Source organism: Solanum pennellii, chromosome 1 (genome assembly GCF_001406875.1).
Source record: "Solanum pennellii chromosome 1, SPENNV200".
NCBI classification, from domain to species: Eukaryota; Viridiplantae; Streptophyta; class Magnoliopsida; order Solanales; family Solanaceae; genus Solanum; species Solanum pennellii.
In genome coordinates this window covers 91,944,831-91,962,554 of record NC_028637.1, presented here as the reverse complement: position 1 = coordinate 91,962,554, position 17,724 = coordinate 91,944,831, and the positions used below count along the sequence as shown (strand labels likewise).

The window sequence follows — 17,724 nt, the reverse complement described above, 5'->3', positions numbered from 1 at the left end:
AATAAAATTTTGTAAGATATGATTTGGTTAAAAAATAAAATAAAATAGAATAGAATTATTTTACCACTATTCTTTTCACTCTGAAATGGAAATAACAGTTCAATATCTAAATTATCAATTCAATTAAAAATATAATTGTATCGAACGGGACATTGAACCACTTAGAAGGACCACAACCTCTTCATTTATTTATTTTTCAAAAAAATTGTTGTGGTCCCTTATCCATTTCAAAATTGTAAAATAATTCTAACTTGTAAAATTAAAGTTTTTAGAAATTTAAGAAATACTTAAAAGGAAAATAAAAACGATACAATACGTTTTTTAATTTCTCATTTGACTTCGATATATATATATATATATATATATATATATATGTTTGAGAATTTAATTAATTGAATTTGCATCATTTAAAAATATATTTTCTTAGTCCTGGTTTTATTTTTATGACTTAAATTTGGAACTTCTCATTAATATTTTCCTGACTTGAAATGCGCACTTTTTATCCGCGCGCTTGTGAAGAATGACACATTTCCTGAATTATTTACAATTTTACTATTTTATTACTCATTTTTTTAACTAATATTATATTATTACTTTATAATTGAGAATAACCGTTTCAATTTGCTTGTCTATTTTTTTTTTACTTTACACATAATTTAAGAAAATAAATAAGACATTTGAATTTTATAATCTTAAACAAAAAATATGTACAACGTAACAAAACAGGTTTTAATATTTTAATTTTAAACATTTTAGATGAAAAGTTAGAATTAACAAATTATTAAAAAAGAGAAAGAAAAAGACATCCCTTTCAAAGATTTTTTTTTTAATATGATAAATAAATTAAAACCAAAGGTAAAAGTACGATTTACCACCTAGTAGAGTAGTTGAAACTTGAAACAATACAGTAGAAAATCTACTACTTCCATTGCACTTTCAGTTTTACTTTATTTTTTCGGTCCATTTAAAAGGAAAACTTTTTTTTAAAAAATTATTTTTAATCTTTCACGTGATATAATTAAGATTATTAAATTAAAATAAATATTTTATGCATCTTAAATATCTTTAACCTAAGATTATAAAATATCATTAAAATTAGACAAATAAATAAAAAATAGAGAAATCAATTGATATAATATAGATAAATGAACAATAAAAGTTTCACTTTATTCGTAATTTTTTATGAGAAAATTTCATAGATAATAGATATAATAAAGCTGTATAGCTATGCTTTCGATAATTGTACTCCATAACAATAGTTTTATTTGCTATTAAGGTCGGACTTTGTATATTTCTCTTTCAAATATTTAAACAGGATAGGCATATACAAATATAGGCTGCGGTTTATATACTTCGTTTGCCTATTTGTACACTTTGCTTGCAAATGTATCAACCATGATAAATATATACGAACTTTTTATCTATACGTTTTTGTATATTTTGCTTGACGATGAACAAACATGTTAATTTATTATGATTTTTTTATAAATTGTATACAAACAGTTAAAATAAACATATATATATTCTGTATTTATATGATCAGAAACTGAACTACACAAATTCAAAATTTATACAATCAGAAATTAAATTATATAAATTCTAAATTTATATAATTATATAAATAAATATTTCTCATAATATAAAAATTAAAATTATTATTATATTACATAATATACTTTAAATATTTGTCATAAAAATGAATATTTATAGATTGGAGTGGTTTGGGAATAGGGGAGCATAGAGGAAACAAATAGGAGTTTTGTAGTGATAATACAGAGTTAGGTACAGCTGTACGGCAGACACTCTTCTCGTAATGCGGCTTCGTACCTTTCTTACCGCCTCTTTAAACGCCTTTTTTCCTTCCCAAACACATGCCTTCCCCATCTTTTTTCTTTTTTTTTTCCGGTCTTCGATTATTCGATATTCATATTAGAAATTAATTAATGTTTGATATTGTTTGTATCTAGTGTTTGATATTTATATTAGTGTTTAATTGATATTTAATATTCGATATTTATATTAAAGCTCAATTAATATCTGCTATTCACATTAAAATACGACTAAATACATCCTAACAGAGGCGACTATGAATTCAAGAGGACTCGAATTAGAGAACTCTTGATTAAGAATAAAGAAGTACTTACTACTTTATCACAACTCTGATTGATCCTTCCCCGTTATCCTATTCATCTAAATTTTACTTTTGTTTTCGTTTTACTTGATTTTGTTTTAGTTTATTTTTAAATTTAAGAAAGTCTCATTTTAAAAAAAAAAATGAAATTTTGATCCAAGCTTTTTACATGTGATATTTAAACATTTTAACGAATGTAAAATTTAAAAATGTTTTATCAAATTATAATAATAATAATAATAATAATAATAAGATGTATATATCATAATAAAAAGGATCATTTTTGTATTTTTTTTCTTCTTACTATTAAGAGTGTATCTAGCAGTTTATTAATGGTTTGCTACACAAATCAAGATAAGAGGTAGTCCTTTACAATGGATCAAAGATGGACCAACCTATAAAAGCAGACCAAACTTTTAGCATCTTCATTTGGATTGGTTTAGAGGTGGTACACCTACCTTTTAGGAAGGTTTTAAAATTAATAAATCCACTTGCATCATATTATATTATACTTTTCTCCGTTTCAAAAAGAATGACATGCTTTGATTTAGCACGAAATTTAAAAAAATAAAAAATATTTTTAAATCTTGTGGTTCTAAATTAAAAAGTTATGTAAAATACATAAAACTGCTCTTTAATCTTAAGGCCTTCAACATGTCATGTAGAAAGTTGAAATAAAATATTATCAAAAAAGGAAAAAGGTCATTTATTTTAAAACAGACTAAAAAGAAAAGAAGTTATTCTTTTTCAAAAGAAGAGAGTAAAATATATTTTTTTTAGGGGATCGAAGTACATATTGAAGCTTTCATTAAATTTGAATTCCGTATTGCAAGGCTTACTTAAAAATAACGCTCTTAACATAATTTTCTTCATACGCAGAGTTCAAATCTAAGACCTATAATTAATGATGAAACAACCCGATTTATACACCACAAAACTCATGTTAGTATCATTTTATACTACATGAATTTTTTGTGTTTTTAACTTCAAGTTGTATTTCTTTGTTTTTATTTATACTCAAATTAACGTTTTTAACCTTTGCCTCATAAATTTTAGAAGAAAGATGAAAGATAAATCAAAAGAAGTATGATTCAGTCCCAGAGAAAAAAAATAAGAGAATTCCCAATTGATTGTATTACAATTTAATATTAAGCTACTGTTATCATAATTTATAATATTTGAAATTTTTGTAATTTGAATTGAGAGGATTATTTTCTCGATAAACTCACCATATCCTAAAACGACACAAGTGGACATCTAGCTCTAATTGAAATGATCAACTAGCTGTTAGTTTTAGTCTAGTTAAATTAAGCACCAAAAATTTAAGTATTAACCGACTAACTAACTAATGTAAATCAAGTTTAACTAATTAACTAACTACATTTATACTTAACTTAATGAGTATCTTAGCCATCCTCTTTCTGAAGGTTTTAAAATTAATACCATGGCCTCCATTAAAATTTTATACTGTTACTTCAAATTTTAATATTTCATAGTCATTTTTACTTGTGTTTTCTTTAAAAAAATAGATTTTTATTTTTATTTATTATTTTTGACATATAAAAAAAAAGAAAATAATATTTTTTTACATGTTTACTATCAATATTAAATATTCTTTTTTCAAATCATTTTTCAAAATTTGATACTAAACATCATTTAATAGGGATAGTTTGGTGAAATTTCTATATCAACAATTATTTTTTTAAAAGTTAATATATCAAGTCAAAACATGACGAGTAAAAAATAAACTGAAGAAGTATTTTATAGATTCACTTAGGTCCCATTTGGCCATATAATATGATATCATTATGTGGAATTATGAGATGAAATTAAAGTTTTGTTTGGACATGCGATATGAAATTTTTGTGTAGTGTATTTTTTCACAAACATAAGAATCTCATAAGTTGTAAAACTATTAAAATAGCTTTATTTTTTTTTCCAATCATACCAAATAAACGAAAAATTATGAAATCGCATAATAAATTTATTAATTATTTATTATGAAAAATTATGAAATCGCATAATAATTTATTATGAAATCGCATAATAATTTGTTCTCCACTTAAATAACTGTTTCATGTAACTTTATTGAATAAAAAATTTGAATATAATTGTAGTATAGTAGTCTTTAATATATCCTCCCACATAGTACGAATAATTTCCTCATGTTTAACTTGCATTTCTCGATCATGTGACCGAGAAAACAAACCAACATTGTTACTTTGAGTTGTAATAAATACAAAACGGTAGAAGTAATAAATTAGGTGTTGAAGTAAATAAAGAGAATAAATTTATTACTCAACAATCGGTTGGTGTGAGTTGAAGTGACTATATATCGATGTGAAAAATAAAATTTATGTTGGTGAGAATAATAAATTTTAAAAAATAATTATGTGTCTATAAATTTATTTACATATAAAATAAATGATTAATATATATAAATGTGAGGTTTTTTTAACAAAATATAAACTTGTGGAGCAACTTTTATAATAAATTTGGTAGCTCAAATCATTATATGAAATTACTTTTTTGGAGAATATGGAGTCACATGAAATTAACGTAAAATCACATATCCAAACACTAATTTTGTTTTAAAATTCCATATCGTAATATAATACAGCATGATAAACGCCTACTCAATACTTCTTCAATTTTTTCATGTTGAAAGTAAAACCTCTACACCTTTAGATTTTAACTAATAAAATTTCAAAGGAAAAATTTTTTTGGCCAGAAAATTTGGCCAGAATAGTGCATTCACACTAAAAACTAGTTTACTTTTTGACATTTTTAATCTTATTTAAGTTTAAATTTATTAATTATTTTTTAAAACATAAAAAGTTTCCCAATGCATGGGGATTAGACTGTTAATTTCAATTTCTTTTAAAAAGACTACAAAATGATAGTCTTAATAATTTCTTTTCTTTTTTCTACTTTCCGATATAAATTTTAAAGAACACAAATTTGAAATTTACAATTAAAAAATAAAATTTAAAATTTAAATGATAAAATAAACACTAATAATATTAAATTTAACATATATTTATCACAAGCAATTCAAATTAAAAACTCATAAAATAACTTAACAAGTAAAATTATTAAACAAAAGTGTCATATATATCGGTCATTTATATGATACTACTACTACTAGTAATAATAATAAAAATAATAAACTATATTTCTCAACTTTGTGATTTAGAGATAATATATTGTTTGATAAAAGAAAGTAGCTCACATCTATTTCAATGGTTACATATATATATTTTGATATAGCTAAATCTTTTTTAGCTGAAAGAAGTCAAAAATTGATTCAAAATTATTTTTTGATAAAAGAAAAATTATACAAGGTATGTTTGACCCTTCTCGTAGCATTTTGAGGTATTTTTGAAGAGCCAAGATCATTTTTCGCTGATGAAAGTGAAAAACTTATTAAATTTTTTAACAAAATAAAAATATAAAAGGTATATTTGAGCCTTCTCGAAATATTTCGAGTTATATTTGATGTTCTTCATACATGAATTTTTATCTTTTTTATTTATTTTTTATCTTTTTTAATTCCATAACTAATTTTGATATACTATGTTGATGATCAAACTTGATTTTTCACTAATCTTCTTGCAAAGTCTATTATAGATGCATCAACATTTTTATAACTACAAAATAAAATTCAATATAACAGCAAAAAAATAATTAATTTTAGTTTGCTTCTTTTTTTAAAAAATTATTTTTATTTCGTTCACTATTTCTTTTTAATTCTCATGTTTACTACACTAAATAATGATAGCGAAAAATTAAACATGAACAACAATTTCAAATAATGATAAACAAAATATTTATAACTGAGATAATTAAGACCCAGATTAACCATTGATTTAAAAAACTCAAAAATAAAATCACGTGAAAAACTATAGTGATTTTCCTCTATGTGGATATTGTTTGGTTAAATAACTAAAATAAATAAATTAAAAATCTAAAGTATAATTTTCGTTAGTCAAAAGAGGATATATAAGTTATTTAATTTGCTCATGTAACAATAAATGTATATGTGACATTTTCTTTATGGAATATGTATCATCTCTGTATCACAAAATTAAGGAGTATTTCAAATCTTTTTCTCCTGATAATAATTCAACTTATTCTGTTCAATATTATTATTATGAAGATCAAACAAACAATGTGGTATAGTAATGAAATGTAAAAAAATATTATATATCTTATTTGATTATTCTATATATATCAATGTTAGTATTATATTAAAGAGAGCAGTCAACCTTGATATTAAGACAATTATATAAAAAGAAATAACTTTCTTAATTCAAGGCATCACTACGAAAATTACATTATTATTAATAGTTATTTAAAATATCTAAGTCCCAAATTATATTATTATTTTTCTAAAAGAAAAACACACGATGTATAAACAGTTAATTAATTAGTGAAAAATCGTATTAATCATTATCATTCAATTGTAAATTTCAGAATCCATATTTATTTTACTTATATTGCATATTGCTGAGAATCCCTGAGGGTAACGTGTTAATGTTAATTATAGTCTTGTATTCGTACTATATTATATAAATTTGATAACTTATAGATCATTACTCATATTTGTTATTAATATGAAATGTATATAATTTTATAAATTATTATGTTTAAATAAAATTTAGGCTATTCATTTGAATATTTTAACATATAATCTAAAACTATATTAATAACGACAATCAAAACTCAAAACACTTTAGAGATGTAAATATCACAATATTATAAAAATCATATATTCACCAGTGTCGATCCTATTTAACAACAATCATATTGAATATGTGATAGCACCCTTATATTATGTTGACTTGATAATATGTGAACTATTACTTATTTATTATTATTAATATGAGTTCTAACTAAATAAGTTTATGAAGTTGTGTTCAAATAAATTTAAAATGCATATTTAATAATTTTGTAAGTATAATTTGAAAATATTTTAATAAAATTCAGGCAAAACACAAAACACTTTATATATGATAAAACATCAAAACATACCGAATTTTGATGAAGTTCCAATAGATACATAAAATAAATACTTTTATTATTTCATTCATGCGATGAATTTAACCAATTTAAGTGCTTAAATATAATTATTTATTTTCACCATATTCTAAATTTTTTATAAGAAAAGTAAAAAAAAAAGTCAAGAAGGAAAAGTGAAATGACAAAAAAAAAAAGAATTGAAGAAGTAATAAAGCATGGGATCCAGAAAATTAATCTTATCAAAATAATTAATGCTCATACTATATTAAAAATATAAAAAAATTAATTTTATTTTGGAGGAAAATGCTATAATAATCTTTTTCACTATTTAGCACTTCTCAATTTCAAAAAAGGTTTTCCGATACACGTAATTGTTATTAATCATTATGGAGAGTAAGAAAGAGAACTTTTTTCTTTTCGTTGATTCATTAATTAGCCCATGTCTCCAATTTGGTAGTTAACACATTCTTCCTGAAAACCTTCTCTAACCAGGCTAATAACACCAAATTGATTTACTGAGTATTTAAAGGCGTGATATAGTGGTTAATTAAGTGGTTGAGAATTATAATATTTAAAAAGTTTAAATTTATGCGGAGATAAATAAATTGTTAGGTGATTTTTTAATTTTTTTATAACTAGTCTTAATGAACAAAGTTATTCGATATCTATTGATGATGAGAGGAGATCAATACATTTAAAATGAAGGAAAAATTACATGAATTGGTACATTTTAATAAGTATTACTGATCTTAGCGACACTTTCATTTATTATCATTTCTAGCAATATATGTTAAATATGTAATATGTATTAAAAATGAATCATGTATTCAATATATATATATATATATATATATATATATATATATATTATAATTATTTTTTGACATATATTATGTTTGTTTGGTAAAAATTTGACACATTATATTTTTAGTGTATTAAAATGTGTGATAAATGTATCATCCATTATTTAAATTTTTATTATATGTGAATAATAAATTGTTCTTTGTAATATATATCAAACTTGTATTATAAATTAATTAAAAGTGATAAAGTGAAGAAAAATGTTATTACTATAAATGGGTAAATAACTTTTTATTGTAGTATAGTTATATAAGTTCCCCTTAAATGAATCGAGGTGTATGAAAATTGGCCCAAACATCATTTTCGTAGAAAAATATAACTATCAAAAAGTAGCAATAATTTCATACCATTAGATGCAATCACCTGGGATATACTATTATTTTCATTTGGGAAAAGACTCAAATATGCTATCGAACTTTCATAAAAGGCTCATTTATGCCATCAGTTAAAAGTTTGACTCATTTATGCCATTACCGTTAAAGAAAAGACTCATTCATGCCATTATTTTTTAACGGTGGTTTTGCAAAACCATTTTTGACACGTGGCCAATTATAATTCGGTCACATTATCAATTTTTTAAATAAAAAAAAATCATAATTCTGAAAAAGAAATTGAACTAATTTTTTAATTTTTTTAAATAAATTGATGATGTGGACAATTATAATTCTGTCACGTCATCAATTTATTTATTAAAAAAATTAGTTCAATTTTTTTTCAGAATTATGATTTTTTTATTTAAAAAATTGATGATGCGGTCGAATTATAATTGGCCACGTCTCAAAAATGATTTTGCAAAATCATCGTTAAAAAATAATCGCATGTATGAGCCTTTTCTTTAACGGTAATGACATAAATGAGTCAAACTTTTAACTGATGGCATATATGAGCCTTTTATGAAAGTATAATGGCATATTTGAGCCTTTTCCCTTTTCATTTTAACTTGGACAATACTCGCTCCGTTCACTTTTACTAATCACTTATTTCTAAATTAATTTTTATTTTTACTTATCACTTTGACATATTAAGAAAAGAAAATAATTTTTTTATTTTTCTTCAGCATTGAATATTTATTTGTATAATTTTTCTAACACATTACTTTATAGGGGATAATTTGATAAAATACTTATATCGTTAATTATTTTCTTAACAGGTGTATTAATTTAAATTGCGACAAGTAAAAGTGAATCGATATGGTTCGATTAATTTTCAGATTTTTTTATTTTTAAACTATCACTCAAAGTATACTATTAAAATATTTCTTTCGCGGATATATTCTTGAAGAAACACTTCAATTCTTTACCAAGGACAAGAATGTTAAACTTTATTGCCATATTGTTTGACCTTAACCATTTAATTCAAAATTTAATAGAATTATTTGCATAAATTTTATTGTATTGTTTGATAAAATATCAATTATATTATATTTCATCTCATGAATCAAATATCCCTAAAAAGTATAGTAAAACTTATATATCACTGGATAATGGTACTTAACATTATTATTATTCTTAATTTCAAATATAGAATTGGTGAAGGATATTGTATTTATATAAATATAAGTTTAAAACAAATACAAGTAAATATTGAGAAAGAAAAAAGAGAGAATGTTGATTGTTGACAATACACAAATCGAAATGTTTATATAAATATGAAATCCATTCTCACACTTCAATAAATACATCACGAGAACAAATATGTTTACCTTACCCAACTCCTCCTAAATTTATAATTTTTATAATATGACACACTATTAAAAAAAAAAGGAAAAAAGAAGAAAGAAAAAATATATTTAACAAGAATTAATCTCTAATTTTCACTCGATATTAAGTACATTATTTAACCCTTTTTAAAACTGTTATGCGGAATTCGAGATAATACAAGAAAATATAAACGCCAAAAAACAAGACAACAGATTTACGTGGTTCACCAATAAATTGGCTACGTCCACGGGAAGAGGGAGAGCAATTTTATTAAGGAGAGGCAAGAACAGAATTACAGAATAGGGTTTGCCATAGCGTCTATATATAGTGCTAAGCTACGCCCTAACAGGCTTGGGCCCAACATACAGAATTAACAGATAATTAAGGGCCCAATACAATAACATTGTATACCGTCGGGCCGGGGCATCTCCGCCCCCCCGGACCCCCAGGCCAGGGGGCGCGTCGCCCCCCTGGACCCCCCGACTCGCTGACCGTTCAGCGAGACCCCCATCCTTTCTGTTTGTAACGGGTCCGATTCAAGGCATTCAATAAAAACTATATAGGCACAAAATACTTCAATTTTATGAAGAGATCACTATTTCACACGCGCTAATGCCTTCCAATTTTAAATATACACAAATTTGATATTTAAAATTGTCTTATATTGAATAAATAAACACAATTCGATATAATAATTTTGTGTATTATGTGACATTCGACATATTTTATTCTGTGTCTATATGTTTATATACCTTCAAAGTTGGATGACATAGTGTAAGTTGAAGCCAAGTTAAATGTCAGGTTATTTCCCTGATATTTTATGACCTATTAAAGATATGAGATTAATTAATACCCGAATTAACAATTTTATGATTGAAAGTGAAAGTTTTTACTATTGCAGCAATTGCCTCTTACTTTATTTACGATTTGTTAAATAAAAATATAAACAACTAATATGAAACGGAGTAACGATTACATACATAGATATAGATGGCGTGTCTCTCAAGCCCGGCATAAGCGCCAGTGGCCCTGTGTGTGCAAGAGAGAGAGACTGATAAAGACAGAGACAGAGACAGAGACAGAGACAGAGACAAACAAAAGAGAGAAAGAGAAGGGGACTGTATCTATATGTATCTATCTATCTATATCTATATACAAAAAAGCAGCACATATATCCCAACAAAATCCACTTTCCATTTTTCCACTACAATTTGGTTACTCCTCTGCTGCTTCCTTACCCATCAACACACTACTACTCTCTCTGTCTCTGTTTTTTTTCTTCATTTTTTCTCGGATTTGTTGGTAGTTCCTTTAAAATCAGGTGATTTTTCAACTTGGGTTTTCTTGTATTTGTTGAGTTCTTTAGAAAAAACCCCATTTGAAATCAAGAAAGGTTTGCCCTACATTGTTTCAAGAATGAGCCAAATGGGGAAAAATGGACTTATTTTTTTCTTCTTCAATGTTTAATACACTGTATTATTCATGTTTTTTTCAGTGAAGAAAATGAGTGGGGATCAACACATGGAGGAGATGCATTATATGAACATGGGATTTCCTTATAATGTTCCAGAGAGTTTCCCAGGCTTCTTGGATGGTGTTTCACAAGCCCCTATAATACAGTATCATAATAACCCTGTACAGATTCAGGGTCAGGTAAGTTTTTTGTAACTTTCTATGTAGCAGTTGATTTTGTACTGAAAGTTTATATAATTTGTGAAAAAGGAAGTCTTTTCCAGTACAAAATTTATGCTCTTTGAGGGTTAGGCATCTCTGTAGCTTGTTTTTTAGTGGGAATAATAACCTGTTTATTTCACTCCCTTTAATGGACTGGACTGTTAGGTGACAGAGCCGGATCTAGAATTTAAACTTTAACTTGGTGATATTAGTATCTATGCTCCGTGTCGAAAATACTACGACTTGTTAGGTGGAATGAGTAACCATTTATTTGAATCTTTTGTCCAGGAAAATGCATATTGGTCTATGAATATGAGTTACTATAAATATGAGCACTCCAATCTTGAGAGTACTTCTTATCATTCTTATGAGACTGGCAACAACCATGTATCAAGGCCGGATTTCTCAGAGAGGCCGTGGGAGTATGCTGTACCTATGAATGTTCATGAAGGTGTATCGACTGATGTAATATACGAGGAAAATACTGTCCCCGTTGAGGATGTTGGCACGGAGGAATGTGAGTCTGAAGCTTTAGCACTTTGTAATGAATTTAGTTTTTTACTTTCCTTACTGTTGCAGGAGATGCAAATCCCCAATTTGCCTTTAGTTTAGTTTTTGTCTTTGAACTAATACTTTGTATATTATAGTTTTTACCTCTTCATTTAGGCAATTGCTTCATTATACTTTTTCTCCTTCCACTTTGTGAGAGAGGATCATGAATTTGCTTTACTGGTCTCCCCTTCTTTTTATTTGTGTATGATCGATCTATTGTAGACCTTTACTGTTTGGTTAGGTTCCAGTATTTTGTAGAAACGCTTCTGTTTATGTGTTGTTTAAATAGTTATAACATACTGCTATTTTACAGAATGTAACATATATTTCACAATTCATCAGGTGTTCTATCCAATCAAGATGATTCTAACCACCAGGTAAAATTTTACTTGTTTCTAATAAAAGAGTTTATTTCATCATTTAATGTTGTTAGCAACTTTTTGGCTTTAGATAAGTTGGCTATGTTTTTCTTTGTTGGAATTATTGCCATTGTCTTAGCTTGTTGTCGTTCCTCATTATCTGTCTTTAGCTCTCTGGACTGCTGGAAATATTGATTGTTTAGAGAAGAGGATGTTGTTCCGCTAATTTAATGATGTCCTGTACACACACTAGTTGTTCTTAACACTTGTATCATAAACATGAAGTCATGTTGTTGTGCATTGCCCTGCATTTACCATCACAAGTTCACCACATCAACCAGAAAGATTGAGGCAGTATTGGTCTCATAAAATATCAGTCTTTGACCTTTTACTTCGCTCACCCTTCTTCTTGAACCTTGAGAATATAATGGAAGATTCGCTAGAAAATGAATTCATGGATCTCCTTTTTGACCTACTCTGCTAAAGAACCGTCTCACTAACTTCTATTGGCGTCTTAAATTGTTTAAATCCTAATAAGCATGATTCACTTGTTCTTCAAATGTTTTCTGTGTAATAGTCACCCATTGTCTTGAATTAGTTGATGAGTTTGCTAGATTAACATGCTGTTGACTTACTTGTTACCTTTGTCAGAAAAAAAAGAGAACATGCTGTTGACTTGTAGCATGCTGATTTCACCTTTCTTACCTTTTGTTACTATGTGAAGGATATTTTGGAAGATGAAATTGACCTTGACAACATGACCTATGAGGTATGTAACCTTGCCGCAACCAGCTTCTCTAATTTTTTTACATGTTATCTTAGGTTTGTGAATGAGCTTGATTTGCAGTCATGATAGGATTTTGCAATTTATATATAGTCTTTCGAATACCTTCCGAGTTGATCTTTTATATGATAAGACTAACCCCTAGTTGGAGTGAGGAGGCTTATAACAGCAAAAGCTGCGGTTACCATACTGTGAGGCTAACTTGTAATGGAAAATTAGAAAAGATGGCAAAATTTGCCTCTCATCGTCATGCCTAAAGCTTGTAAATATATAAAACTCATCCATAAATCAAGAGTTTCTATATAGTATATATTAATTACGTTTAAAGAGTGAATGTTAAAATGCTAAGATAAGCTATCAGTTGTTGGGATTAGCACTCTACAATGTGAACCTACGCCTGTCGTTGAGTAGCTAATGATGATCACGGATTAGAATGAACACCATCACATTGCCCTCTTTTGCTCCTAGAGGGATTGTTAGTGCAGCAGATGTGGTTATTTTGGGGGCCAGTTGTCAAATGGTTGTGCTGTCTAAATTATCTGTAGTTACTGTTTTGGAGATATATTTTTATTACTCTAATGTCCGTCTTAGGATGAAATGAATAAGAATAGCTAAATGTTGTGTCTTATACGTCATTACGTTGTCATTGAATTGTGTTTTCAGTTGATTCTTTTCACTTTATGTTCTCTTTTCCTAATTTCTAGTATATTGAAGTTGTGTACAGAGTGAGGTAGAAGTCATCGATGTATAGCTTTACAACTGCCTTGCACAATGCAAATTCCTCAAGCCCTTCTTCCTTGATGAAAAATGAAAAAAGAACAGACGAAAAAGACTGAGAGAAGAAAGGACGTAGGAGAACAGAAAGAAAAATGGGACGGCACAGAACAAAAGAGTTTTTCCTTATTCTCATATAATAAAGCTATTCGCTTTCATCCAAAAACATGTAGTATCTGAAATTTTGGAATCACCAATTCTACATTTTGTGTTATCTATGACTAGAAGTTGAAAGCTGCTGAATGGTAGTCTGAGATGCAATGCATGTCTCGTTCTTTTGACACGTTGGCTCAAGAATGTGTTGTTAACTCTCTGTGTTGGGTTGATGATATTTGTCTTATAGTCGCCCACTTGTTATGTGAAACCAGTGAATATTCATGCAAATTTAAACCAACTCCTAAACATTGCAACACTAAATATTTTCACTTTCTTGTTCTTGGGATTTGTGTTGTATAACTGGTACCATCATCTTTACTTATGACTAGCTGAACCGATTTCACGGATTAATTACTGATTTTCTGCTTTATGTTGCAGGAGTTACTTGATTTAGGTGAAACAGTTGGAACTGAAAGTCGAGGACTTTCCGAGGAACTAATTAATTTGCTTCCAACAACCAAATACAAGTCTAATGGAATCTTTTCTAGGAAAAAATCAGAGGAAAGGTAATTTTTGTACCAATACTTCTTTTGAAACCATTGTTTGTACCTAAGTTGCTCGGACTCTTCAAAAAAGTCAGTGGGTGTGTGTCGGATTCTCCAAAAGTAGTCTGACACGGGTGCGGCAACAAAGTGAAGAGTCTGCGCAACTTAGGTTTGTACAAGGTGCAATTTCCCTTTCCATTGTATCCGTTTTCTGTAGATTGATTTCTTTCGTTAAAAACGAACATTGAAGTTACCTACTATTAATTAAATCATACTCCGTTGTAGTCAGAAGAGAGATAGCAGTGTACTGGCACACGTAGTAGATATGATTCAATCACTTATAGCATTGATGTAAGAAAGATTGTTTTGGACTTGAGCTAAGATTTTGTTTTCCTCCTACAGTATCCCCTTCAATAACACACAAAACTGTATCTGAATGAGGGATCAAAATATTTTCGAGTCGTACTTTTTAGCTAACCCTTGAAGGGAACCCCACACAGAGTTGCAATTCATTGACTCTGTTCTTCAATTGTTTGAGTGTACCACAGAAAGTAGGTCTACGTGAACCGAAGAAACAAGTATGGTTTCTGGTAAGATAGCCAAAGAAATGCATATAACAAGGCAACATCATATAAGGTTCAAAATTAAGTTACTCGGTAACTTAAACCGAGTAGCATAGTGTCTATGTTAATCCTTAATGAGGCCTCTCCTTGATGATTTTAGCATTAACCATTCTTCCTAGTTCCCGTTTCTCCTCATTACCTGTGTAGAAATATATTTTTGGACTGGTTCTACGATCACTAGTGCACATCGTACATGGATTTCAGTTTCTCGAATTCATGTATTCTTAGTCAAACAGATCTTCTGCTGATCAAAATCCTTTTTCTTTCAACTCAATGATTAAATGAGTTTTTATCCATGCAAGCTAGATGTGTCATCTGTCAAATGAGGTACAAACGAGGGGATCGACAAATAAACTTCCCCTGCAAGCACATATACCACACTGAATGTGGTTCCAAATGGCTGAGCATCAACAAGGTATGTCAGTTTTTAGTCTAGCCTCTATATATCAGAAATGTACATCGTTTTCTCCGAGACCTAACACCAAACTATCACTTTGATTTGTCAGACATGTCCCATTTGCAATACAGAGGTACTCCTTGATGAATGAAGTTGTACAATGGTGAATATAGTGTTTAAATTATAGCAGATTTGCTTCACTGGGCTTTCAATATCTCCGTCCACCGGCTACTAACATAGGGTAACATCAAAGCTTATAATAGCTTCTCTTAGATCATGCTTAAAATGTAGGAAAAGTACTATATATAGATGCTCATATGTTTACAATCTTATGTTTTCTTATGGCTAGTTTGGACTAAAGAACTTTTCTTCCTTTTTTTTTTTGAGCCATATAATGAGCTCTTGTTTAAATCCTATATTCATTCTCCATTATATTGTGTGTAAATTTGTAATCGTTGAACAACTTTCTTATCTAGAGGCGGATTCAAGATTTAAATTTGATATCTTCGACCTTTAAGATTTTGAGCACTCAGCTCATTTTATTTTTAAAATTATCAATTCTAATACAATATCTGGTTTGAGAGACGAAGGCAGAGTCACTACAACAAAAATGATCGTTAGCAGCATTTAATTCTTAATTGCCGCTAAATATTTATTTTTAGCGTCAATTGTCACTCTTTGTATGTGTTCCTAAAGCCTTTAGCAACATTAGTTCTAATGGTACTTAACTATTGCATTTAAGGACTTTAACACTCTTGATTAGTGTCAATATTTAATGTCGCAAAAAGTTATTTTTGTTGTAGTGAGTATCTTCGATCAAGTTGACATGATTGCACAATTTATTCTTCAAATAATTTGATCTTCAAATAATTTGGTCTTTCATTTTTTTAATTTTACCAATCAAATTTATGCCTAATGGGATTTCCTTCCCTGGAATAACGTGAAATATTATTATACGAAAATATAAATTAATGCATATTATGAAGTAAAATTATTTGTTATAAAGAGTAAATAAATTAATAACAAACCCAATATGGAGCAGAAATGCAAATGACTTCTTTGAGTCCCCCATTTAGGAAAAATTACATAAATTAATATATTTTAAAAAATAATTACTGATTTTAGCGATACTTTTTGTTTATTATCATTTATAGTAATGCTTTGTTAAATCTGTAATATGTATTAACAGTGAATTATGTATGCAATATATATGAATTATAATTGTTCTTTGAAATATATCATGTTCGTTTGGTAAAAGATTGTCACATTGTATTATAAGTGTATTAAAATGTGTGATACATATATTATTCATCATTAAAATTTGTATTATATGTGAATAATAAATTATTCTTTGTAATATGTATTAAACTTGTATTATAAATAAATTAAAAGTGATCAAGTAGAAAAAAAAAATATTATTGCTATAAATGATAAATATTTTTTTATTACAGTATATTTATGTAAGTTTCCTCTCTATTTATCTAGTTTTAGTGGGCTACAGGCCCAGAACGTATTGGATCGAATTCAATTGAGGAAACTCAAAACTTTTTTGCCTACGTGAATTAAGGGGAATTCAAATAATTAGTTTTTTATCACTATTAACAGTTCTTTTTACCGTATGTACATGGTACATGGCATATATGTATTTAAGTTATCAGATATACTAAAATAAGGCGAGAAGTGAGTGATATAGCCATATATCACATGCATCGAATCACATTAGATACACACTAAATACATGTATCTAGTTTTATTTACATGTATCTGGTATTAGGAGAGTGACGAGCGAGATGGGAAGAAGGCGAATGAGATTTATTATGTATTCTAGATACATGAAAATCCACTTTAATGTATCTGGAATAAATTTACACCTAAATTTGAACTCATATATCCCAAGTACATGAGTATGATTGTGTCTGGACGCAATCTGATAAGCTTCATAATATTGTATTGGAGTATGTATCTAAGTAATTAACTTCTAGTAGTATTTCTATAAGTTTCTCTTTAATTAAAGAGAAACCAACATAAATAGCCATCTATGAAAATTATTGTAACAAAATATTTTCTTTTATATATTAACGTATGATATTAGTTTTTTCTTTTTATAACTAGCAAATATAATTCTAGCAGACCGGCTAAATATGCATTACTAAAAAATCATAGTTCCCTTTGAAATTTTCTATTTAAAAATATTCAATGATTCTTT

The 17,724-nt window shown here is 27.7% G+C and overlaps 1 protein-coding gene across 1 annotated transcript; it reads left to right on the top strand.

Annotated features, from left to right (window-relative positions):
- Positions 1–10,669: 10,669 nt before the first annotated feature.
- LOC107010958 (E3 ubiquitin-protein ligase BIG BROTHER) lies at positions 10,670–16,033 on the top strand. Its single transcript, XM_015210238.2, is given in 10 exon segments — positions 10,670–10,687; positions 10,689–10,753; positions 10,755–11,035; positions 11,210–11,367; positions 11,677–11,905; positions 12,283–12,317; positions 13,024–13,068; positions 14,392–14,519; positions 15,428–15,536; positions 15,628–16,033. Coding segments are annotated over 10 exon segments (1,110 nt in total). The 3' UTR covers positions 15,670–16,033.
- The last annotated feature ends 1,691 nt before the right edge of the window (positions 16,034–17,724 follow it).